At 39.6% G+C, this 25,701-nt stretch overlaps 2 protein-coding genes across 22 annotated transcripts in view; one reads left to right on the forward strand and one right to left on the reverse strand.

Moving 5' to 3' along the window:
* Positions 1 to 391: 391 nt before the first annotated feature.
* On the reverse strand, positions 392 to 24,296 carry RNF170 (ring finger protein 170). Of its 18 annotated transcripts, none has more exons than XM_015849538.3 (8): positions 24,258 to 24,296; positions 18,765 to 18,810; positions 16,613 to 16,756; positions 11,858 to 11,933; positions 10,670 to 10,781; positions 9,725 to 9,798; positions 7,396 to 7,500; positions 392 to 4,474 (listed from the first exon to the last, which is right to left on the reverse strand). In XM_015849538.3, the coding sequence occupies exons 3-8, from the start codon at positions 16,747 to 16,749 to the stop codon at positions 4,205 to 4,207; spliced, it is 774 nt and encodes a 257-aa protein (XP_015705024.1). In that variant the 5' UTR covers positions 16,750 to 16,756; positions 18,765 to 18,810; positions 24,258 to 24,296; the 3' UTR covers positions 392 to 4,204. The 18 variants fall into 18 exon arrangements, with proteins under 18 accessions (XP_015705024.1, XP_085384407.1, XP_015705026.1 ...); XM_085528281.1 differs by lacking the exon at positions 24,258 to 24,296 and adding an exon at positions 23,563 to 23,619 and having other exon boundaries at positions 10,670 to 10,778; XM_015849540.3 differs by lacking the exon at positions 24,258 to 24,296 and adding an exon at positions 23,563 to 23,619.
* HOOK3 (hook microtubule tethering protein 3) overlaps positions 23,692 to 25,701 on the forward strand; it is a 67,364-nt gene continuing 65,354 nt past the window's right edge. For all 4 annotated transcript variants that reach the window (XR_014939169.1, XM_085528272.1, XM_015849553.3 and 1 more), the window contains exon 1: positions 23,692 to 23,845. Coding sequence is in view for 2 of the 4 variants with exons in the window: in XM_015849553.3 (XP_015705039.2) it covers positions 23,789 to 23,845 (57 nt within the window). In the remaining 2 variants the exon portion in view is untranslated. The remainder of the gene's footprint in view (positions 23,846 to 25,701) is intronic.

Below are 25,701 nucleotides of genomic sequence, written 5' to 3' on the forward strand. Positions count from 1 at the left end.
TGTGTTTCCATAATCATAGAAACATGCACCAAAGCAAGCTAAGAAACTTGTTGCAAAGTGTACTCTCAGCAGTGCCAGGTACAACACTGCTTGAGCTGTAAGTGGAGACTGAGGGATGAGAGGCTGGAGAAAAACCCACCTGGACGGGATCAGGACGACCTGAAGACATCAGGGAAAAGACATTTAATGCACCAATATAACTTTGGGACTAAGACCTCTGAGATCGTCATTCCCATAATGGTAACAATAAAGCTGGAAAGAGAGACCGTGGACATAACACAAAAATCAATCAAGACTGTAGCAGAGCTGTCAACAGCTTTAGGCTGGTGAAGGGGAAAAGGAGGAATAAGGACATTCACAGACAGAAAGCCAGTAAAATAAACCAAGAGAATCTCTTTAATAGTAATTTATTATCATTAAAAGTAACAAGAAGTAGGTTTAAATCTTTTTGTCTTAAAAATCTAGAGTAACACACAGGTCTCTGTTACAGTTCTACGAAACCTATTGCAAAATCGCATCCCCAAATTACACCACTCTGCCCTATCCTCATAGGCATCAATGGTGCGAGTCACAAACAACATAGAAACAGACTGCATTATACAGTGCTTGTGATAAGGGTTATCATTAGGCCTCGAGATGCTACAAGTTATTCTGCAAGAATTCTGAGACGCAACTTTTCCTATTTGTTAATACTGCTGAAATATTTCCCAGATTTTGGTGAAGCCTTAAGAATCTTTTAAGAACTCTATTTCCCCCCATATTGCTTCTTTTCTACCAAAGCCTTTTTCCCTTTCTTACTTAGTGACACGGTTGTCCCGTTCCACACAACAAAACTGCAGCAATGTTTGCTCCCCTCAAAGCATCATGTATTTATTTCACATTCTGAAGCTAGTGCTCACTTACGCTGAACATTACTACCAGAATAACTTGGCAGTATATACTTAAGGAATATTAAATGGCCATGTTTTTACCTCCAGCTTCTTGGGAGCTCTACAGCTTCGATGAAGCTCAATATGATAGCAGCACCCAAGATAGTTAACCTAGAGCTAGTTCAGATTTGCCTCCTTCAGGAGGAGCAGCAGCCATGCACTGCTGGTCAGCTGCATCTTCACATTGCAGCTGTTCAAAAAAAGAGAAGCCTGAGCAAGTCATAATACTGTTCCCAAAGTATCTTGGAGAACCAAAACAAAAAACAACAACAACAACAAAAAAAGCACACATTGGTGAAAAGACAGAAAAGATTATCTTAATTCTGTCAAGTGTTTACTGTGCTGGGTTAAAGCTTACGATGTTACTCAACACTCAAAAGTAAGCAGAGGACTCCAAGTGAAATCATTCTGGCTAGCAGAATACAGGTAAACTTTATGCAGCTTTGTGGATGTGGCACGTACGTGCTTTCAGGTACAAAAGGTCTGCTCTTCAGGAGCAGGTTCCTTAGGTTATTTCTGCATGAACTTCTTCACAGTATCAGGTGGGATTAGGGAGCTCAATGAAAACAAATCACTAAGCAGTTTCACATGCATCTTTATCCACTCTAGATTTAGAGAGTCATGGCAAAAAGTATAACCACAATAAAAGGATAAACATGTGTGGGAGGTATCAGATTGACAGATTCTATGAAAAGACTACAGTTGTCCTACAGCAGCAGCTCACTTGATTCTCTAGGTAGACCCACAAGCTAAACTCCAGAGGTGTTAAATTGACTAAAAATACTTTCTAGAGTTTGCACTCAGCTGGATATCTTGGGGAAAACAACAACAAAAGAATTATTGCTTATAGCAAAACTACAAAATCCTGCTTTATCTAACATTCTAATTTATTACCTTGCTTTACCTAAGTTTATGAATATCCCACACTTACTCAGTAATACCTTGAAGACTTAACTGAGGTAGCCACTAAACCACCACCATACAATAACACCAAACAGAGAAAAGCTCAGCTAGGATGCTCAAGAACTGCTGGTCTGCCAAAACCAACAGTCGCTGCTTACGAAAATGTCATTTTCTGTCCTGCTCTCCTCCTCCTACCCTTGTTTCACTTCCTGTTTCTCTTCCTGCCCTTCTGCGATAAACACAGCAACAGGGAAAAACTCAGCCTTCCAGTTCATTTCTAAAATATCGTTGGACTTTCAACACCAAATTTTCAAGTGAAGAATTAGTGAATTTACTTCCAAAAAATACTGAGGGATCATTGCCAGTATCAGCCACAGAATGATACTTCAGATGTCGGTTTTGTCATCTTCTTGAGTAGGAAGGGACCCTTAAGGCCATCTGGTCCAGCCCCTCTGCAGTGAGTGAGGACACCTACATCAGGTGCTCAGAGTCCCATCCAGCCTGACCTTGAGTGTCTCAAGGAATGGGGCTTTAAACAGGGGCAGCCTGTGCCAGTGCCTCATCACCCTTATTGTAAAATACTTCTTCCTTATGACCAGTCTAAATATCTCCTCTTTTAGTTTGAAACCATTTCCCCTCGTGCTATCACTGCAGACTCTGCTGAAGAGTCTGTCCCCTTCTTTCTTTCAGACCCCTCTGGATACTGGAAAGCCACTATAAGCTCTCCCTGGAACCTTCTCCATGATGAACAGCCCCAGCTCCTTCCGCCTACGTACTAGAAGCTGTGGAAAGGTGGCAACTCACAAGAACACGTGTCATGGGCAACACAGAGAAGCTGTGGAAAGGTCCCTTTCATTTTAAGTGTCATAGAACATTACGTAAACATGCAAAGAATCACCTATCTTGTCACAGTCTTTCAAGTACTCAGGAAGTCTAAGTAAAATGACAATTATCTTTCCTAACTAATTATCTGTCCTAAGTTTTCTAACTAAAATGTACATAGAAACAAAACATTCTTGAGCTTTCTAGTGGCAGTCCCTTTCATAAAATGAAAATATTTTCAAATGAATTCTGTAGCTCTGACAGCCTATACTGAAATTCAACAGAAAACCAGAAAAAAAACAGCCCCCCCTAAGAAAAAATAATAAAAAAGTTAAAGCAAAAAACCCACCACCACCAAAACCTCTCTCTACTCCTCCCTCACCCTTCTTACCCCCCCAAAAAACCCCCACAACAACCTTTAGGGATCATCAGTAGCCCAGCCATTTGGAAAACATTTTCAGGAGTTTTTTTTGTTTGTGGTCCCTCCTCAATAGTCTTTTTCAAGTTAATTCAAAATACCCTCTATCCACATTGAAATCAATCAGTCAATCAAGCAAGAAAACCCCAAGGGAAAATCAAACGCCCTCATATCTAAGTTGTTTAATATTCATGTTGAAAATGAACAATCTGGTAAAGTTCTGTAGTGTAAACATCCAGTTCTGACTTCTATAATCACTGTCTAAAATCTGAGGGTTCTTTCTATTGCCTAAATACTTGATGCAGCTAAAGGCATGCAAATGTCCAATGAAGAAACACTACACTGACCTAAAGCTGCATTAAAAAAAACCCACATTCAAGGTACATACCTGCTAAATAAACAACCTTCAGAGGAAAAAAAACAACCCATGCTCCCATTACAAAACAGAGCACTAGCCAGTCTCTGGCGTGCATAACGTAGGTTTCTCCTTGCAGATCATATGGTGAGTGCATTATTATAAAGTATAAAAATAAAACTGTACGAATTGCATGCAACCGTACATAGTGCAGCTCGAGCAATACTGAGGTGTTCCCCCTTGTTGCTGTGAAGCAAGTGGACAGCAGCAAACTGCAGGGTGGAAATGGTACTGCAGTCATTTGATTTCTTCCACAGAGATACACAAAGCTACTTTTATTTAAAAGCTCACAACAGTGAGACATTAAATGTATCAATGACTGTCCTGCAAAGTTTTGAATTTATTTCCTCACATCTAGAGTACCAAACATATATTTTTATCCTTTAAGTCCTTTACTAGAACCCCTTTTTCACAAATCACTCCAAAAGAGGTGTTTTCTGCTTTGATCACATACAATTGTTTGTTAGGTTTAAGCAGATGAAGGTAGTTCATTACACTACAAAACTGACCTCATCGTTATGAAGCGTATGTAATACAAAAGTTAAAGATTCCAGTTAAGCATCACCACACACCAACCTTCCATATTGGTATAAGATAATCAACTAGAAGCTATGGAATTACAACTACTGAAACTGTACAGTGGCACCTTGCTATTCCAAATTTATGGTTCTCCTTTTGAAACATTCCATCTCTGTGACTGGGTGACTTTCAGCCATTTCATCTATTCAGCCGCTGGGTTACCACTTCTCGGTACATGATGGAAATATGTATCAGCAGAAGAAAAATGACAAAGAAATCATCCAAGAATCCCAGAATTCCAAAAAGAGCTTCAGGAAGAAAATCCAGAGGCGATGCCAGGTAGAGAAAGGCTCCAAACAAACAGAGGAATATTCTGATACGAAAGATCCAGAAGAGGTCTCCAACAGAAAACATCTCCCTGAATGCATGCCGCAGCAGAGTGGGCAGATCCATAATTCTTTCCATAATCTACGAAGGGACAAGCCAAGAGTTAACATTTCCATCTTTTTTTTTTTAAATTTTTATTTTCAGTGTGATGTTCCTATTACTGCATTACAGCTTTGGTATCTGTTCATATATATATATAAAATTTATATACTATTATAATATATATATATATAATAAATATAATAATTACTACTATATATATAAATATATAGTAATATATAATAATTATATATTGTTATTTTATATATATATATATATATATTACAGTGTCTGTAAATATATATATATAATTATTATTATATACAGCCCACAGAGAGGTCTGCTGGAGCCTGAAAATTAATTTCAATCTATTCTGGATCAATTGCATAGCTTTAGAACACAAACCAACATCATTTGTCTCTTCGGACTGCAATTTTTCCCCTAGCACTGTTTTGTTATCCTGAGAGCTGCACCAAAAGTAACGTCTCCTTTTTATTGCATTGACCACTGGCAGTATGGCAGTAGAAGGTGAACCTTCCCACCAACATCTCATGACATGTTGCTGTGTGTCACAGAGAGCAGCAGAAGGGCACTCTGACACAATGTCATTTGATATGGCAGTGTGTGTGAAGCAAAGGTGTGTCACTGAATCCCTCCATGAAGAAAAAAAGGGCACCCACTGACATTCATCAATAATTGTGAAGGATTATGGAGACCCAACAGTGGATGTGAGCTCGCAGAGGCAGCAAGGGGTGCATTTCAGCAGTGGTGACAGTGGGTCACCTCAGCTGGTGTCGACTGTTATGAGCATGGAATGCAACCTCTTCTTTATTGCTGATGGAAATGCAGAGCTAGTGGAGGTGACTGTGTTGAAAAACAGTGCTTCATAGCTGAGAACATACTCTATCAAATAATATTGCTGTGCTCTTTGTATTTGTCGGTAGTTTCCATGGAAGTAAATAGGAGGAATTACTTTCAGAGTAACTTCCAGAGCAATATGCTGCCCAAGACAATTTCTCTTTACTCAGTGCAGCCCGGGCAAGCCAAAAGGTTGAACAACCATTTCCTATACACATCCAAATCCAATGAACAGCTGAAGACAAGCGTGTATCAAAGTTATTGGCATCCACTTCATTTCATGAGTCAAGACATGCACTCGGAAGACAGCCTGACTTCCTCAAGTCAAAAGTTGAGTTTCTCATGTCTGTAGAACTTCCAGCATGTCTCTTAGCTATTTACATATATTATGTATAGATATATAGTGGAGGGGGGAAATAAAATCAAATCAGCATACAGCTTGAAATCTGAAAAAGGCACCGAGTAGAACTTCAGATTCTCCTAATCAATTTAAAGAGATTAATCAAGGGAGCATTCTTTCTTACAGCTCATTTGTTTCTTTAAGCATTTCTACTAGTTTTTAAGCCCTTCAAAGTAAGGGTTTATATTTCAAGAAGTAGGTTAACACGGGAAAAGGGAATCTGAGGCCTATTAGCAATTCTTGTTCACAACAGAAATAAACGTTTCTACAAAGATATTACAAGTAAGTAATAATTTGTTATATCTACAAAGATATAATAAGTAAGTAATATTACAATATTACAAAGTGTATTTCAAGCCTGTAAGCCTGTCATAATTTAACTAACTTAATCACTCTGTCCCTGGAGGTATTCAAGGCCAGACTGGATGGAGCCCTGGGCAGCCTGATCTGGTGCACACCCCAACTCAGGGGGAATGGAACTGGATGGACTTTAAGGTCTCTCCCAGTCCAAACTATTTAATGGTTCTGTGACTCTATTAACCATATAAGCATGGATTTCCTTAGCTATGGATGCCCAGCCTTTTGATTTTCCAGCGCCACACTGAATGAAGCGTAATTGTCTTAGACCACATATAATATAGTTAATGCACATATGTAACAATTTTTTAACATACATTAATGATAATATTTTGAAATAGTATTTTTTCTATTGCACTTTCATCTGTATTTTAGATTTTATCATAAATCTTTTAACTTATTGTGTTATTTTTGTGCAAAAAAAAAAAAAAAAGGCTGCTAAATACATGATTCCATCAATCTACAAATAAATATATATGTATAAACATATATGTGTGTGTGTGTGTGTGTATGTGTGAGAATAAATGCAGCTATAATGAGTGTCCTCTGTAAACCCGCCTTTAGCATGCCTGGATTAGTAAATTGACACAAGGTGATTATTACTTGTACATTGCCCCCACGTGGTAAGAACAGCAGAAACACTAATCAAATACGTATTGCAAGACAAAAAAAAAAGTCATGAAGTATTACAGTCTTTTTGTGAGGTTTTTGAGATGTTAAAAATGACAAGATTTGTCAGCACTGCAGGAGTGTTCTGGATATTTCTTCCATAGTGAAAGTGTTAACATACCAATTTATTTTATGAAATAACACAAGACCAAGTTTAATAATATAACAAGACAACTTATATGTCAGCCTAATAACAAAATGTGTGTCTTCATAGGTACATGTGTCAGTAGGCTGTAATAGTATTATCAGCAATTACTGCTTTTTTTTTTTCTCTCTAGGCTTCACAACCATGTGTAAAGTGGAATACATGTAGGTTTTAATTTGACGGAGTATGTGGGGCGTGCAGGAGAGACAGAGTTAACACTGCCCTGTGCCCAGCCCTGCACAACATTCTGTTGTCACCTCTACAGTCCACACTGAAGCTATTCACAACAGACTCATGAAAAACGCTGCCCACAGTCATGTAATAAATATCAAAATGTTACGATCTTGTGAGACTGCATTACAAGCTGTCCAGCCTTGTATATGACCTGCAGGTTGGACAACGCTGTCCTGAGAAAAACCTGCATAGTCCACACAAATCACAAACAAAAATTTCAGTGGGGGAAGAAGTTATCAAAATGCTGTTAAATCACATCCTGAAATCACTGACCTCCACCCAGATTTACCCCAAACTTACAGATCTGGGTTGTCCTGAGAATCTCCGATTGTAATCATTAACATCTTGTAATACTTGTGTTGCACCCTGCTGGTCCTCACTGAAGAGTGGTAAAAACAACGTCACCTAGGCACAGCAAGAAGATTTTGGTACATGTTCAGCCATCTCTTAAATGCAGATATTGGGATTTACAATATATTACAGCATATCTTCAATTAGTTACACAGAACAAACTTTGTGTTAGTTAACTATTTAGTACCAAATTGAAATGAAGACTACTAACATTCACATGGATACAGCTTTTACATTTGAACAAATTATTTGCCGATAACTCTTTAAAGAATATTAACACATTTTCAAAAGACCCTTAAAAATGTGCATAAGAACCTTCCCTCTATGAATAGTTTATTGTAGAACAAGAGGGATAGATGATTAAGAGAATACAGCTAATTCCAGAAATGAACATAGTTTTGTTTCTTTAACTCAAAATGATGTAGAGCATCCACTGAGGCCACTCTCTGTCACCTTTGCAATCACTTCGCTTTTCCACAAATAAGCAAAGCCTTGTATTCCTCCCTGTGGACAATCATACCAAGACCAAGGTGAGTAACAAAAGACAGTAGTAAAATGACAACAGCCTTCATGTTTCTTGTAAAAACAAAGAATTCACTTATGTTCTTGAACTAACTATCACGCAAACAAAAATATGTGAATATGTGTTCACATCTCTCTTATTTTTCTGTTTAGGAGCTTCTGAAGAAGTAAGTCTTGTATTTGAAAACATGTTCAGCTATAAAAAAACGTACTTTATTACAGCAAACAGAACATGTTTATACTTAAACTAAAATCATCCTCAAAAAGTTCTGTCTGTATCTGCCATTACAAGTTTCCAAAGCCAGCTTATGGCTCTAACAGCTAATAATCCCAGCCCTGTGTTAAATCAAAAAGAGGGAAAAAAAGTAATATTCAGAAGGAGGGTCTTCTTCTTTCTCCCAAGCACGAAACCATTACTTGGTTGTTGAGCAGTATTTATTTCTGAATTAATCTTAGTTTTAAAATGATTGATTTCATTACTTTTCATGTCAAGATAAGTATGTTTTAAAAAGAATGTTTCTTTAAGTGTTCTGTTGTTATATTAAATCATCTGTTTCAAGAGATTGGACTCCTAACAGCTTTTGAAAATGTAATGCAAATGATGGTCCTGTAGGATTTAAATGCAGCAGTCACACTTAGAAAACAACAGCATAAGCAGAGCTACAATCCACTTCCAGCCCTGCTATAATCCTTCTGTGTGACTCATGCAGTTCATGTACACACACCTCTGTTCCTCATTTTAGTGATGCATCACTTTTATTACCTTATGAGAAGGGTAAGAATGAATGCATAATCACGAAAGCAATCCCATCCAATGTACTTATTACTCAGAGAGTGACAGAGGAGCATCTATCTACAGGGGGAAATTAAAGAACTCTTCAAAATATCTTAATTTCAGTTTTTCCATCTTCTTTGCCTTCTCTCCCTCTCCTCATAGGCTATACTCGAAACTCATTCATTCTCCCTCTAGCAATACCTATTTTTCTTTCCTTTAACTGTCTTCATGTGGTCCTGCTAATATACAGAACCAAAACAGGATACAATGCATGGGCAGCGCCATGAAGGATGCTAGTAACTTCTAATGAATTAAATAGCTCTGTAGAGTCTCCATTGTTAAACACAAAGCTACTTTTGTTAAAACAGAATGTGGCCCAAAGAATCTTAGCAAACTGCAAGGACGTATCTCAAACTAACAGTGTAAGTAAAGTATGCTGGGAGTAAATTAATACGCTCCCTCTACAAAGTTCAAATTAATTAAAAACTAAAAGTAGGACCAAAAATAAGAAATTGACATAGTTTTCTGTCTGTTTTGTTTCGCAGGGACAACAAGAAGGGAGAGGATACTTCTCAGAAACCAGTAGTATTTTATCTACTGGGAGACTTCCAGACCAACCAGGTCTCTCAGATACAAGTCCTGGTTTAAGAAGTCATTTAACATCCCAAATACAAAGCAGGGAAGAATTGTAGCTAAAACCTTATATTTTTCTGTTTTTCTATACTCTGTTAGAGAAAAATGGTTGGGTAACCAGTGCTGTTCATTAAATGAACATTAAATGTTCATTTAAACATTTAAAGCAAAAAAAAATTTAAAAAACAATGTCCACCATCTACATTTCACAAGTCTATACACTTTCAGCTTCTCAGATTCCTTCTGTCAGTCTTAATAAGGCAGCTCAAATGTAAGTACAATGCATTTCTTTAGAAAAATACTACTAGGTTGCTAAACCATAAGGCCCATGATTGCTTAAAAAATTACCGTTTGTCTGCAAATTGGACAACGGATGGCACCAAGCCACAATCCATACCTCCAGTATGCAATAATGCAGGAACCTGACAAACACAAATTACAGATATTGACACTTCTGAGCTAAACATTATTACATGAAATAATACATTAAGCATCAGCAGAAAAACAAATACCTTAACCATTAATTCAGAACACAAATAATTAAGAATATCAAGAGTTTAAATGTTAGAAATAATAAAAATAATCAAGGAGATATAAAATTCATCCTGATAACCTGGCTTCAATATCAGAGCTTTAATGGGTGAAAAAAAAAAAAAAAAAAAAAAGATAATCTATTTTCTCTTATTGTTTTCCATATTAGTAATTTATTATTATTATTTTTTTTCTACAACCAAGCATTATACACACTATAAAACTACACAGCTGCAGTGAAATAATCCCACTGGGAGGGAGAGGAAGCAAAATGCTACATAGAACTTTCACGTGTGCATTTCTCAATTCAAACAACTGGGCACCAAAGGCAAATATTTTAAGCATTTTAAGCTAGTGGTAATTCGACAAGACCTTCTACAAAACAAACAAACTCCTCTGTGATGGTAACACCAAGCAGATTTTTATTTTATTTTTTCCTAAGCCAGCTTTTAAAATGGTACTTCCCCAAGTGCACTTCAACCTCTTCTGTTTTTCAATAGCAGGAAATAAAATACACTCTTCGTTCATAATGCTTCTAAATGCATTTTCAACTCTGATAGCATAGAAAAAATTCCAGCACATTCTGGAAGTAACCATTTATTAATATGCATTTTATAAATAAATTATATAAAAAATATTTTTAACACAGATGTGAAGATAAACAGTTAAAGTCCAGCAAAGCTATTCCTGACAGTATTACTGCCCAAAGTTTCTGCTTCTCTTCTGGTTTTATCTTTGAGAGTTGGAGGTTTCCCAACTTACCACAGAAGAGATGCCCACAGTTTGTTTCTATAGGAAACGTAGCTTGCTGCAAACAGACTGGACAAGACATGTCTGTATAGAAACGATGCCTGTCACCAGTAGAAGCATCCTGCTGGGACAGAAGAGAAATAGAAAATGATAGAGACCCTATTTTTTTATATAAGAATTCTGCTGAAGTTAAATTAAAAACAAAACAAAAAACAAACAAAAAACCCAGTAAGTTGAATATTCAAATGCAAAACTAGATAAAATACAACTAAATTTAAATTAAAAAAAACATACGTAAATGCATAAACTGCCTCACTAAGCATGCTCTTCTGGTTACAAGCACATAACCCCTTCATCTGTTACATGAGTATGAACTTCAATCCAGTTAAAGACCACAAAGCTAGAACCCCTCAGGTCCTTCACACTACGTAGAATGCATTTGCTAAGGCATGCTGAAGCACAAATAACAATTCAGGTCTGCAGCATTTTTCTAAATAGCTTTGTCCCAAATCAGTCACCTGAACTGCACTGCTTACCAACTCCACAATTTAGGGTTCTCAAGCTCAAACACAGACACCAGCTTGTGTACATCACTGCTATGAGATGTTTTTTCCTCCCCAATTTGTTGTACGTTTCCTCTACTTAAATATGTATTCATGTAAAAAAAATCTGACACTATTTCAAGAATGACTAAAGACTCTCCTGAACACTCTCCATTAAGTATGGCTTCTCTCATTTTAGGTTTGGGACTCAACAACTGCTGATGTGGCTACATGTTAGAGTCTCACCTACACACCAGAATTGTGTGCAAAGCCTGTTGCCTGGCTCTGGCTGCTGTACCATTGTTTTGCTACACAAGTTATCACTTTAAACATCTAAACATCGTCCTGTGGCTCTGGAGCTGTTCTCCAGATTTCCCTTTTTTTTTTTTTAACCACCAAATTCCCAGGAACACTGCAGGAAGCACACAACTAACACAACCTAACACACTCCACCTTGTGGCAAAAGCTGGTTTGAAAAATAACCAGTTATATCTTGTAATGACTTGACTTACATCATCTCATTGTTTGATCAACATTAAGGTAACAGTAAGTACAGTAAGTTACAAAGACTCTCAAGACTAGCTTTTTCCAGAACCATGAGAGAAACCTACACTACCCCAGACCAGATTGAGAATGATTCCAACACTCAGCAAAGCACCTGCTCAGTTTGAAGCTGCTGCCGAAGAGCTCGTACTAGCTCTTGATTTTCTGGATGAATGTTCTGATGTGCATTTCTGTGAAAGGAAATATAAGCAGTAAGAAAAATGAACACTGTGAACCAACAGTGAAAAATAACTGACTGAAAAAAATGAAACATGAACAAAGGGGAAAAAATAATTTTTTCCTGCAATAAAGCATTCTAAAGGAAGTACACAAATAATTAAGGAAACAGGACAATTACTGTAGATACTGAGGTAACTCTGGCCAGCAAGCTGTGCAGCAGCAAAATTTTCCTAATTTTCCATAATCAATTGCTAAACCATATTAAAACTTAAATTCGATCTGAAAAAATATTAATCCATCAGCCTGCAATAAATAAGTAAATAAATAAATAAATAAAAAACAAATCAAGCTGCTCGAAACATTTAATATTCACCATGCAGTAAAGAATGTGTCTTGATTCCTCATCTTTGTGCTGTTGGATTACTTGTAAATTCCTTATTTTCCCCCCTCACTAACTACATAAGTTATCATATACTGAAAAATCTGAACTACTTCAGATTTATCTGCTACATGAAAGATTAATCCACATTTACATAAGAAGAGTAGGCAAATTTGCTTTAGAATGTTGACTTTATGTAACTATCAGCAGATTGGATATAAAAAGAAATCTCTGCAGACTCTACTGGCAAGAAAACTACAGGTTAGAAACATCACGATAAAGAGGAATCTGAGGGAAGACACTGAAGAAAGGAGGCTGGATATATTTGAATTCAAAAGCACAGCAGCAACAGGATTGGAATTAGTCGTGGTGCTGACAACATTAAGAGGTGTTGAGTTACAATAAATACGAGCCAATAACACGTTAAAAACTGTACTCGTGCTTTATTTATCCACATGGATTTAACTAGTGATACACTCTGCTCAGCACTGCGGATGTCTCGATGGGTTGCAGCTTCCACTTTGAGCAAAATGCATAAAATGATGTAGGAAAGTTAGAGGAAGTTCAGAATAGAACAATAAGACTGATACTGCTGACATCTGTAAAATGTTAGAGAAAAACAGAAGAAACAGGACCCTGTATGGAGGAGGCAAAATAAATCTTTCAACCTAATAAATACAAGTAATTATTTTCCACAATTATCTGAAGGCTGGTGGTAAACCATTTCAAACTAAGTGTACCAAATCAGACAAGATTACCTCAGGGTAATGTGAGCCATGTCTGGCTAAAAGTTAAGTTGAAGAACGTGTTATACTGATTCCAGAAGTGACCCAAGCAGCCTGATCCCATGTCAGAGCTGAAGGTTAAACTTGTTGGATTTTCCTAACTTTTTCTGAATCCATTCATGTAAATTCCTCGGTGGCTCTAGGCCCCATCTGCAATATTTCCTTAATTTGAAGAAAGAAACCACAACACTGCATTACTGCTGCAACATTTCCTCCTTCATTCTTTCTTTGAGGAGGAACAGAAATAAAACTGCATTATCAGACTAAAAATAATGTGATCATTTGTAAAAAGTGCATTTATTCAGCAGTAATGCGAGTTAAAAATGAAAAGTATATGAGATGCTTGCACTCAACAAATCTGACCTTGTGGAAGTTGTCCATAATGTAAGTTACATGTTTAACCGTATTTCCCCATTTAGACTCTACAAATTAGCATCTTTTACACCTTTGTTTTGCCAGAAGTTTGATGCATATTGAATCTCAAAGCAAACCACATGTAACTGGGTAGCATGAATTACAAGCCTTGATTCCCTCATAAACAACTAATTGCAAATTTGTTACCAGCGTTATCTAAAAAAGACAAACTGAAGTTACCATTGCATATCTAGCATTTCATCTTGGTGCAAATAATTTACATACATGATTTCAGTCTGGTATTACATACTATACTATCTTTAACATGTGAGACTGCTTGTAGATGCATGGGGGTTGAGCATCTGTTGCTTACGCATAAGATGTTTCAGTAGCAGAACACTGCACAAAGTCCAGAGGAGGACAGGCAGCATTCAAGACACATCCCAATCATAGCTTCTGTTGTGCTGTTAGTGTGAGAAAATATATTGAAATGAATAAGAAACTGTATGGTGCTATGTAACTACAGATATTCGCCTAGCTAAACACAAGCCAAAAAGAAATAAGGTTAGAAGTAAACAACTTTCCTTGTTTCTGAGTTTTCGCACCCCATAACTTCAGGAAAGAAATCTCATGAAATGGCAAGATTGTACAGTGTCTTACAAAGGGCCCCACAAAACTATCACCACCAGGAGGAAGGCTGCCTGTTCATCCAGTGTGAGCTGCCATGAAGGGGAAGTGAGGGACAGGACACGTTCAGACTGGCACCATCATTGTTTTTTGTCATTGTTGTTGTTTTTTTCCCATCAAGGATCAAGACTGGAATTCTGCTGAAAGTACTGACCTCATTTTATATCAAACCTTAAGTACTTATCTGCAATGTGATGATCTCCACATACTTAAAAGATGATAGTAAAAATCTGGTTGCTTTTATCTAAATGAACAACTCTAAAACATACAGTGTCAACAAAAGTTCCTTACAGAAACAGACCTAAACATCCATAACTTGGTACATATGTTAGTAACTAAGTTTCAAAACCAAAAGCTCACAGACTTTCAGCTCCTGCCCCAATGTCATGCTTCTTAGAATTCTGCATTATAAAAAGAGATAGTAGTGACACCCCCTAAAAATTCTTTCCATATTTCACTTTTGCCTCCCCCTAGGTTTACTGGAACAGGCCCTTTTTGCAAGGCATGTATTGTCAGGACAAGGCACAGTGGCTTTAAACTTAAACAGGGGAGATTTCAGATTCATGCTGGGAGGAAATTCTATACTCAGAAGGAAGTGAGGCCCTGGCACAGCTGCCCAGAGAAGCTGTGGTGTCCCATCCCTGGAGGTGCTCAAGGCCAGGTTGGGTGGGGCCATGGGCAGCTGAGCTGGTGGGGGGCAGCCCTGCACACAGCAGGGGACTGGAAATGGGTCATCTTCAAGGTCTCCTCAAATCCAAAATATTCTGTGGTTTTATGACTCCATGTTGCCTGCTTTCCCTTCTCCAGTATTTTTTTTATTTATTCCTGCAACTATACTCACTCTCCCAAGCCCTCCTTCCCATATTTGTGCTCAGGATCTATTTCTACCCGACTTTATATTGGTGGCAAAGTCAATGGGGCAATGAACACAGTATAGAAAACAAAGATAACCAGGGACAAATTAAAAAAAAAAAATCCTCCTTCTCTCTCCCGTCTCTCCTCCGTGGCCAAATATTATTGTACTTCATGTACTGTTTAAATTTTATAATGCACAGATTTTAACGGAGACAGCACAAAGAATTTTGGGGAAAAACACTGCTTAATACAGATAACTATCAAGGTTACAGAAGGCAAATTGTACATCTAAGAAGATGCTGACAAGACCTTCAACCATCAGTTATATTATGCAGAAATTTACTAGTTAGCAGGCTTTTAAAGTATGGGAACTTTTTGCTCAAATTTGTTCACCATTCTAGAAAATAAACCAGCAGGGCACATACCAGGATGCACAGACAATCTGATACACAGGTAGAAAGTAACCAACCCTCCCCGCACAACCCTCCACCATCAATGTATCTTCTGAAGATAACTATCCCTAAGAAAACTTCCATTGCCCTTGTCCACTGCTGATCAACCTTATTTTGCTCACTTTCTTTTTTTATGTGTGTTCTTAACTTACCTTCCATTATAAATAGTAAACATTTTGGTTTTGAACATTAACCAAAAACTTTCAGTTCAAGTCACATCTGCTAAGAAAAACATAAGGGATAACAAAAGCACAAGATAGGAGAGGACTCCTGGGGGAAGAGAAGCATTGTTATGTCATTTAAATAACTGAAACAGCCTCAGCAGGAGAAGCACACTGATGTGTGTTAATTTCTCTATAGTTCCTGGTTGTGAACTGCAGCACTGCCCTGCATGCTAACAAAGCTTTTCAGCTCCTTGTGCCTTTCATGGCAAGCTCTCAAACACACCCTATCTTAGCAATACTTCTCATACAGACAGGTCCTCCTTGGTAAGTTTCATAATGCCATTACTAACATTCAGTCCTCTCAGCTGTTAAAATCACCTCTGTATTCATAACTCTACAGACATGCATTAAAAACAGAATGAAATCAATAAGAAGCCAGTCAAAAGCTCAGATTCATTTTCCTAAAAACACACAGGCTAAAATATTTGTTAAGTTGTAAGGAAAAACTCTGGAGCTACAAATAAGGTTTGATTACTTGACCTTTGAATTTCTCTCATTCTGTACTTAGCCTTTTCTTTCACAGAAAGCATATTAAAATCCGCTGTTTTCCAAATATTCTCATAAATAAATAAATCAGCCTATTTATTTATGAGAAACCAACTGGAATGTGTATTGAAGGATTATATTCAACTTTAATTGAGGAATCATTATTGACAAATCTCTGCTTAATAATAAAATACAACACACCAAACAGTTTATGAATTTAGTTATTTTCAGTAATAAATAATGATGAACATGTGGAAATGTCAGACTTGAGTTTTGAGAAATTCATCATTTAATTTTAACTTAATTAAATTATCAACTCAGCCAAGCAACAAGTTAAACAGACTAAGTGATCAAATAATCATTTCCTTCATGTCACAAAATAAGTGTTGTATATTTATCAATTAGTTGAGAAAGTTAGAATTTGACAAACCCAAGCACACTGATCAATTCCTATCAACATATTCTCACCTTAAAAGCGTATATATCAGAGCAGCAATGAAAGTGAAACTGAGCACAACTGCCACCAGTACCTGGTCACTTATTCCTTCTATAACTGAATCATTATCTAGCTTCAAACTCTGAACTTCTGCCTGGTGACTGTCCATCACAGCTCTAAAATGCAAAAAGAAATATATACGTACACTGAATATCTAGACATACACATACACACATACATTATTAAATAGTCACAAGTAATACATATGCATATATCTATTTACACACAAATTCTTGAAGAAAATAATCAACTGCTGGGGAAAAATGATAAAAGAAAAAGACATGCATTTTACCTAATAGAGCTTGATGCAAAGGACTACAAAACATTTGTTTAGTACAGCAGTAAGCAAGTCTTAAATGACTGCACTGCAACCTAAAGACTGTTTTAAAAACATCAGTCAAATACCTTACCTGCAAACCTTTAAAAAGCATATTAAGGACAGGACATCCTTCTGCATTTGACATATTCAAACAACAATCTGTTTATAAAAGTATGATTCTACATTATCAAGAATTTTTGCTATTGCATAACATGACTGCTGCTAAGGTAAGACAGAACAATATTAAATGTCCACCTGTATACACATAAAATATCTGATGAGTTCTGTATTTTATCTACCTTTTCTACGCCTTACCATGCCTCAGAGAGAAACATGAGTAAAGCTTGAAAACAAAAGGGTATTTTCAGGCTTCTCTGGTCAGACTTGTTTGTTTAATATTCATTTTGCATATGCAAAAATCAGAATGACTTGCCAGCACTAACATTCATTAACCTACAGCTGGAGACACAAGCAACATAAACCAGTTTGCAACATACTTCTAAATCAGTCCTGCTGCAATCAGGAAGTGAAATGAACTGCAGCTGTGAATACTATGAAGTCAGAATGAAGCTAAGTCTGGGAAAAATAACAAAAAATGTTGTATTTAAGCTGTGTCCATAGGCAGTTGGAGTATTTCCACAAAGAACTGGCATAAAATCTCAGCATCAGTTTATGAGGTCAGGGAAGATTGGTATCGTTTTCTTCACTTTCTATTCCTGTGTGGGTACCCTAAGTCTGCAAGCTTTTATTAGAGTATCTCACTAGTTCACAGCTCATATGTTATTGTCAAGTTTGAACCTTGCTGTCTTTTGTAGTGATATTTGTTAGACGTTACCTAGCTCTGAATTAAGTGCAAAAATGAGAGAGAACACAAGCTATGGGAATTTCAGTGCCCAGTTGTAATATGCAACCCTGACAAAATTTCAACATGCCAGTCCACAGCTAACACAAAATGTCATCTTTTCTATAAGATGACTGCTTCTGTTCTCCAAATCTATTCTTGTACGAATCATGGAGCTTTCTCCAAGCTTTGTTACATGTATGTTCTTCATACATACATGAAGAACCACCTCTTCAGCAGTAAGGCAAGAGAAAATGTACATTCTAACATTACTACAAAAGGGGTAAGTGGTATAATTAAGTACCACAAGAGCAGAGAAAACAAGGAGAACCCAGGGTAGATTCCTTTCATTGTTCTTTTATGTTTGGACTTCCACTGTGAAAAGCAAAACAAAATAATGAAGCATATATGAAGTGAAACAATAAACTACATTTTCCTGATGTGTGCCTCAGACTCAAGTGCGACACACACAGCTTTTCACAAGCCACTGTCACAGTCTAACTGCTGAAAGGCCACTTCACATTTGGAAAGGGTAGGTTTTCCTAAACATAAAACACCACAGACTCGTGAAGAGCCATGTCTGAATTAAGTCAATACTGACACAGATTTCATACATACTAATGAACAAAGACCAGATATTTGTGGAAAGGTTTTACTCTGGAACAACAGTCTACACAAAGAGCTACAGCATGGTGCTGCACAGCTTGTTACACAATTATATGGCTTTTGTTAAAGCTACAAGGCTCAGCTGCTGTGAAAATCTGAGCATAAGTTCTTGGCATGGGGTGATGCCTCCCCAGCTCAACACATCCAAACTGTGCACTTATCATCAGTCTTGAAGTTTCTTGCTCTTACAATACCTCATTCTGGGCCATTCATTTTTCACAACTGCTTCTCAGGCGGAGTGCTGCTATTTTCAGCTCCTGCACTGTCTCTCCTTAAGAACCACCATCTCTGCACTAACCTGAACTACGTCACACTGTCATTCCTGAGTTGATTGCTCCATGCACCTGCAGAAATAAATGGCGAGGAATTGGTCCACAGTCCTAAAACAGCTCTGTCAGAACACACCAGCACGCTAACAATAGCTGCATCCTATTGATTTCCAAGCAATTTTTCAGAAATGCACACTGTGGCAGTGAGACACGGATGCTTTCACAGCTTGGCTTCAATTGCCTGGGTGAGTATGCAAAAAAGAAAACAAAACAAAGACTCAACAATGGTCCCAAAGAGAACACTACAATTTGAAAACTGTCTGACTGCAGGAGGAAGGAATTTTCTGATCTCAAGTCCGTTTATAACATTTGCCAACAAAATACACAGAACTGCAAGCTTGCAGTTTACATTTCCTTAAGTGCAACCACAATAGCACACAAAACATATTCATGGTGCTCTGAATGCTAATAGTCCTCCAACTGCTGCTACAGAATCTGGCCTTCCAGTGCTAGAGTCTAGCAGCAGCATGGTCTTTCAGCCTGCACAACAAAGAGCTGAACAACTTTAGCTCATTAAGACTTAGCATTAAGTGATGTAATGCAGTTGTCCTCAGTGACAACCAGCACTGACAAGGACTAAGAGTGTCTCAGGGAAGACTTGTAGAACCAGACAGAAGCAAAGATATCTAAACTTTCACAAAATATAATGCAGTAATAATCAAATGTCATACAAAAGAAACCTGATGTGATGTTTATAAAATCATTTCCTTCAACCTGTTTAACTTGATCCATCCTATATGGACAATTATGCAAAAATAACTATTTTCTCAGCTTTCTCAGGTTGGCCTTTGAGACCACAGACATTAAATAATTCTAAAGTTGTTTATTTGCTTCTGTAGATTTCTACCAATTTTTGTTTCATCACTGCAAAGAAGATGTTTCGATAGCATGCTTCTATACTTTCACACAAAAAACTAGTTCTAGTCCATACTAGCTTTTTAAGAAAAGTTCCATAACAACAGAATGACTTCAGTTAGAGAAGTGAGTAGTAAGAACCAGATTAAATTCTAACAGTTGAACTTCCCTTAGATTTATTATTATTATTTTCTCTTTTCAACCATCCAGCAGGAAGGTGGCATTCTGAAAGGAAAGCATAACACCACCCTGCCTTCCAATTAAAGGAAAAACACCAAACCCCCATCTAAATTGGGATTTGTACCATCGGCTTCAGAAAGACAACAGCGTAGGTTGCAAAGTTTGAAAAAACAACAAAAACTTTCAAGGCAGAAAAAGACAGAAACAACAAAACCTGTTAATTTTCAGATCAACTTCACGCTACTTGTGCTTGCACAAGGCAAAATAGCTCAACTGCCTAGTTAGGAAAAAGGACAAGCAGTAACTGCTCTGTTACTTGGCCTAGCTAAATAACAGCTGAACTTTGCAGCACAGTGATCAGATTTAAGTGACTCAGGATTTTGTATGGCTACTGAACGTAAACAACCTAAAACAGATTCAGCTGGTCACAGAACACTTCACAGTAGAAAGGGATGGAATTTATGCTTGTAAGAAACATCTCATGCTACCCACCTGAACACATAATAGCTTTGCTTTTCCTGAGTTTTACTGACACAGATTACAGACAGAAAGCAAAACTGTTTTGTTTACACTTCAAATAGCAATCTTCCCACTTAAGTTGAGCAACAGACACAACTTCATATGAAAAAAAAGAGGAAAAAACAAAGAGGACTGCCAGAAATAACATTACATTTATGGCAGTCTTATTCTTGAAAACTCATACGGATAGTAGTGAAATATGAGGGCATGAAGACCCCACACTGCTGTGGATACATTATTGTTTCCTTGTGAGGTTTGAAAAGTATTATTAAGTATAATAAAAGGAATAATAATAAATATTATTATTCCTAATTCACTACATACAGCACAATATAAAAGCAATAGCCATGCTATAACTTGCAAACAAATGAAAACCAACTTTGCCATGATTTATTAAGCACTTGCTGCTACCTACATGAAGTCAGAATATCCCCACAGCTATCTACAAGACTTGAATTTTTCACATTTAACAGGGAGGCACCATACGTTGATATACTCTTGAAAAGACAGAGATCTTAGGGTCCACCACCAAAGGAGGACATAAACCTCAGAGAAATAAATAATAAGATAACATAGATGCAATACTGCTGTGAAATACTGATAAGTAATCAAGAGCAACACTGACTTTGAGAGAAGGCTGCAATTTCCTCAGCATCTGAAAAATACATTTGATAACAACGTGCCTTTTCAAGGATGGGCTGAGAGGCAACTGAGTAAGTATAACCTTCCTACATCAGGCCTACTTCTGCTCTTTTCATCTTGTTGCAGTACTGACAGCCACCGCCGGTGCTCAAGATATGAAAAACTGAAAGATGAAGACAGTGGTATGGGCCACAGCGTAAGCTGGAACTTACATTTTGTCTGATGTCTTTTACAAGTACAACCATTAACTCCTTTTCCGTAAAGGTGTTTCTCACTTTGGAGAGGCTATGAGTTCTATAGGATAAACTAAATCCTAAACAGAAAAATACTACTGAGAAAGGCAGGCTGACAAAACTGTAGTATTCATGTGTACAGGCTATGCCTGCAATTCAATTCTCATCTTTTTAAACACCAAAAAGACTTGTCCTCAAGTCCTAAACTAAGTCCTCAGAATTCTCTTCCAGAATAAAAGGAACCAGTATAAATTGGATTCATTTGTGGCAGCAGGTTTCTCCTAACTGACCCGTTTAGGTAACAGAAATCAACTTAAGTACACTAAAAAGGGGCACATTTATTCTGTAGCAGCCCCTCTCCAGATGCATTATCACTTATATTGAAATACTTAAGGAATGACTTCAGAGCTTTTGGTTTCACTGAAGAGAAAAACAGATATCCCCAAAAAGGAAAAGCTATTAGACACTGAGAAATAACTGAGATCTTCCTTGTTGGAAGTTACCTGTTTTCCACTTTGTGGTTATTTGTGTGTCCTGATCACTTGCGAAGGACTTACTGGTGGAACGTGACACCACTGTGTGGTTCAGAATGGAAGTTTTGCTAATCTGCTAGAAAACACTGAAGCAATCTCCAAGAGATGCTGCCTTAGTGATGGTCAGCCCTTAAATAAGGTCTAGAGGAGGTGGAGTCGAGCTCCACCCCTTCCGGTAGCACAGCTAAATTACTCTCACCTGTGCTCCCACAGCTGACCCAACACTTGCCTCAGCTGATTAATCAGAGGTTCAGGCTGTGATTACCAGTTTCCCATACAGCAGGGGATAACACTTCTTCAGTATAAAGATCTGCCTCACCAACATGCTTGCCTGACAAAGCAGCCCTCTGCAGGGCTGGAGGTCTGCAGCCTTTGCACAACATTTACCTAATTAAAAAGCAATAGAAAGAAAATAGGTACTCTGCTTCTTCTAATCACAGAATAGAAACTGAGAATCATGGAATCGCTAGAGTTGGAAGGGTCCTCTGAAGGCTGTGTAGACCAACTCCCCTGCAATGAACACCACAACTAGATCAGGTTGCCCAGGGCCTGATCCAGCCTTGCCTTAGAAGTCTCCATGGATGGGGCATCAATCACAACACCAGGTACCCTGTTCCAGTGCCTCACTACTCTCACCGGGAAAGAAGTTTTCCTCATACCTAACCTAAATCTACCCTATATGAGCTTGAAACCATTTCCCCATGTTTTACCACCACAGACCGCAGAAATACTCTGTCCCTTTCTTTCCTGCAGCTCCCCTTTAGATACTGAAAGGCCTCTATCAGGTCACCTCACAGCCTTCTCCGGGCTGAATGTATTCATGTTAGAATCACTAAAGATTAAACCTTCAAAAGCACATTCCACAGGGCGAAATACTCCAATGGCTAAGTTTCATTTTTTCATCAGCCAGCAATGATGATGGCTCGAAGAAAAAGACAGTGATATGTACAGTATTCCTGTTTGGGGTATCTCACTGGATGGCGCACGGCCTATGTAAAACAGGCCCTGAATGAGTCTTGAACCACAAGGTTTGAACAGACAGAGGTTCAAGGCTGATAAAGGAACAAGGTTATAAAGATATGAAGCGCAGAACTGAAGAAATAGGCAGACTAAGCACTCCCTTAATTTCAAAGTGACGGAGCAGCAGAACAGGCTGCACATAGAGCAGTGGAATGTCCTCTGGAGATATTCAAGACTCATTTGGACGCTTTCCCATGCATTCTGCTGCAGGAAACCTGCTTGAGCAGGTGATGGACTGGCTGATCTCCAGAGGTTCCATCCACCCCTAAGACTGTGTGCAGGCAGGACCACATGAAGAGGCCTGTCACCGCCTTCACTTCTGGGCAGGTAGGAAGGGAAGTGAAACAATGTCACTCCAGTATAATAATGCTTGGTGAAATATGGTAATACTCAGACTGATGCCAAAAGGGCTTTTTTTTTTTTTTTTTTTTTTTACTTTCCTAGAAAAAAACGCCCAACAACACCTTACTGTAGTCAGCAGCGTTCCCGCATGCAAACTCACACCTGCAGCAGACAACCCCGCTGCGTGTCCTTCCACCAGCAAAGCCCGGCACTTCTCGTTACCCCCGACACGAAGAGGGGAACGAACTGCCAACGCCGCGCGCCACCGGCCGTTGCCCCACCTCAACCCGCGGCCCTCCGCCGCCCTCAGCGCGCAGCCGTTGAGCCGAGCCGCTGCTGCCAGACCCAGCGCGGCCATTGCCACGTTCCGCCCGGCTGCGCTCGCTCGCCCACCCGCTCCCAGCGCTGACACCCTCCCGGCCGCGGGGTCGCGGCGGCGATACCTCAGCTCCGGGCTCAGCGCCGCGCTGCCCGCCGGCCGCCGCCCCGCCCCCGGCAGCAGCGTAGCGACGCGGCGAAGGGAGGCGGGGGCACAGCGCAGCCGCGGGTGGGCGGCGCCGCCAGGACGCTCTGACGTGTCCGCGCCGCGGCCCGGCCGGGACGGGACAGCGGGGGACGAGGGGCGGCAGGAGCGAGTGCCGGCAGCAGCCTGCCGGGCAGCGCCCCGACATGTTCAACGTGGAGAGCCTGGAGCGGGCCGAGCTCGGCGAGAGCCTCCTCACCTGGGTGAGTGCCCGACGCGCCCGAGCCTGGGCCGCAGCTCCGGCCCCCGCCCCGGACCTGGCCCCGGCCGCCACTCTCCTCCACCGGCCCGAGAGCCGCGGCCCCGCCTCTGGGCTCTGCCTCCGCACCGCGGGAACAAAGGAGCCGGCGCCCCGCGGCGCCGCCAAAGGCACGGCCGAGGGAGCGGGGCCTGCGGCGGGCAGGTGCTCGGCTCTGTGCGGAGCCCGCCCGGCCTACCGCTTCTGTCCGTCTGCGTTTCTTCCTCTAACCCTAACTAATGCTTTCGTCCCAGAAGCAGAAATTCGGGAGGTCAGAGATAACGGACTCAGCCTAAGGATTGCCTTTTTCCGTGTGATTGTAGGAGGTGTTGGCCTTGAGTCTGCAGCTGTACAGGCTGTGGTTGCAGCGTACTTACGATGCTGTGTTTCTGTGGTTGGGAAGCACTGGGGTCAGTGAGTTTCCTCCCTGCACTGCCACGGGAGTATCTTCTTTGTGAAGCTGTTAGAGGTGACGGTTGGAATCTGTTTTCTGTTTAGATTGTGTGAGGTCAGAGCTGAACGTGGCTACGATGGTGACAGGTTACTTGGGAAACAATAGGTTGTATGTCTCTGAAATTAGAAGAGCAATGGAAGCACGGTTGCTAGGAATGAGCAGTTGGACTGGAAAGGGCAGGAAGCTGAGGATTTGGGGAAGGGTGCACGCACAGTACCTGGGTGTGCTGCTTGCTGCTGTAGTGGTCAGAAGTATCTCAGTTTTGGTTTCCTTCCTTTGCATCCTTGCCAGTCTTTGTATTTTTGCATGGGTTGGTCACGTCCTGCTTTTGGCTTCCCTTACTCTCTTTCTCAGGTGCTGGGAGTGGAAGTCCTCTTGCTGGTAGGCTTTGAGGAAGCAGGTGTGTGCGAGTCCTGGCAGAGAAAGACTCAGCACCAGGAGGATGGTGAAGGCCTTTTGGGTTCATGGGAGAAGATCTGCTGGCATGTGTTGCCAACATCTGTTTTCATTTGAGCTGTCAGATACGTGTTTCTGATTCTCTCTGTCAATAAACCACCCATGCCTCTGAGGAAAACAAAAGTTTAGATGTACACTTAGCAGGTGCCCACATTCCCAGTGACTTTGTATCTCCCCAGATTTCCAGGTAACTAGCAAATGAGATCTTCTAAGTATGAGGCTGTTGTACTTAACCATGTGAGCTGCTGCAGAATTTTCTGTCAGAGATTGAATATTCTCTTGTTGGTCTACTAGGAGTAATGTGGAGTGTTGGTCATAGGCTGGCAAAATAGACTTGAGAAAATGCCTGCAAGGGAGAACATAGAACACATAAATAAGGCATTGGCTGCCTTCCTCCTCCCTACAATAGATTTTTCTACAGACTAACATGATATAAACCAGTGGTATATATATGTTTTGAAGGCCTGCCTTGTCACCACTTCCATGCATTCAGATCCAGTGGAGTCTGGGTTACTCTTGATAGAAATTAGAGCTAGCAGTTCTTGTTTGCAAAGAACAGGAGGACAGCTGGGGGTTTAACCCACCAGGCTGTTCAGCATCACACAGGTTTGTGTTTGCTCCCTACCAGCGCAATGGGACAGTCGGGGGAAAAAGAAAAAACAAACAACCCACGGCTCATGGATTGATGTAAAGACAGTTAAATAGGACTGAAAACAGAGGGAAAATACTTTAACTATGATGGAAGAATATACAGAAGAATGTATATAAATACAGTGCAATTGCTCACCACTTGCCAACCAGGGTCCACCCAGTCCCTGAGCTGTGGCTGCCCCTCAGCCAACTCCCCTTGGTTTTATTGTTCAGCACAACACCGTGTGTTATGGGACTTCCCTTTGGCCAGTGTGGGGCTG

Source organism: Coturnix japonica, chromosome Z (genome assembly GCF_054131305.1).
Source record: "Coturnix japonica strain WE chromosome Z, WE-NBRP24, whole genome shotgun sequence".
Taxonomy (NCBI): Eukaryota; Metazoa; Chordata; class Aves; order Galliformes; family Phasianidae; genus Coturnix; species Coturnix japonica.

What these genes read in the sequence shown, in the direction of transcription:
- RNF170 (XM_015849533.2), bottom strand. An exon ending in AGCAGCTTCAAACTGAGCAG is followed by an intron (nt 10,782 to 11,857) that starts GTGCTTTGCTGA and finishes CTTCTGTCCCAG; the next exon opens with CAGGATGCTTCTACTGGTGA. An exon ending in TCTCAGGACAACCCAGATCT is followed by an intron (nt 4,475 to 7,395) that starts GTAAGTTTGGGG and finishes GTCCCTTCGTAG; the next exon opens with ATTATGGAAAGAATTATGGA.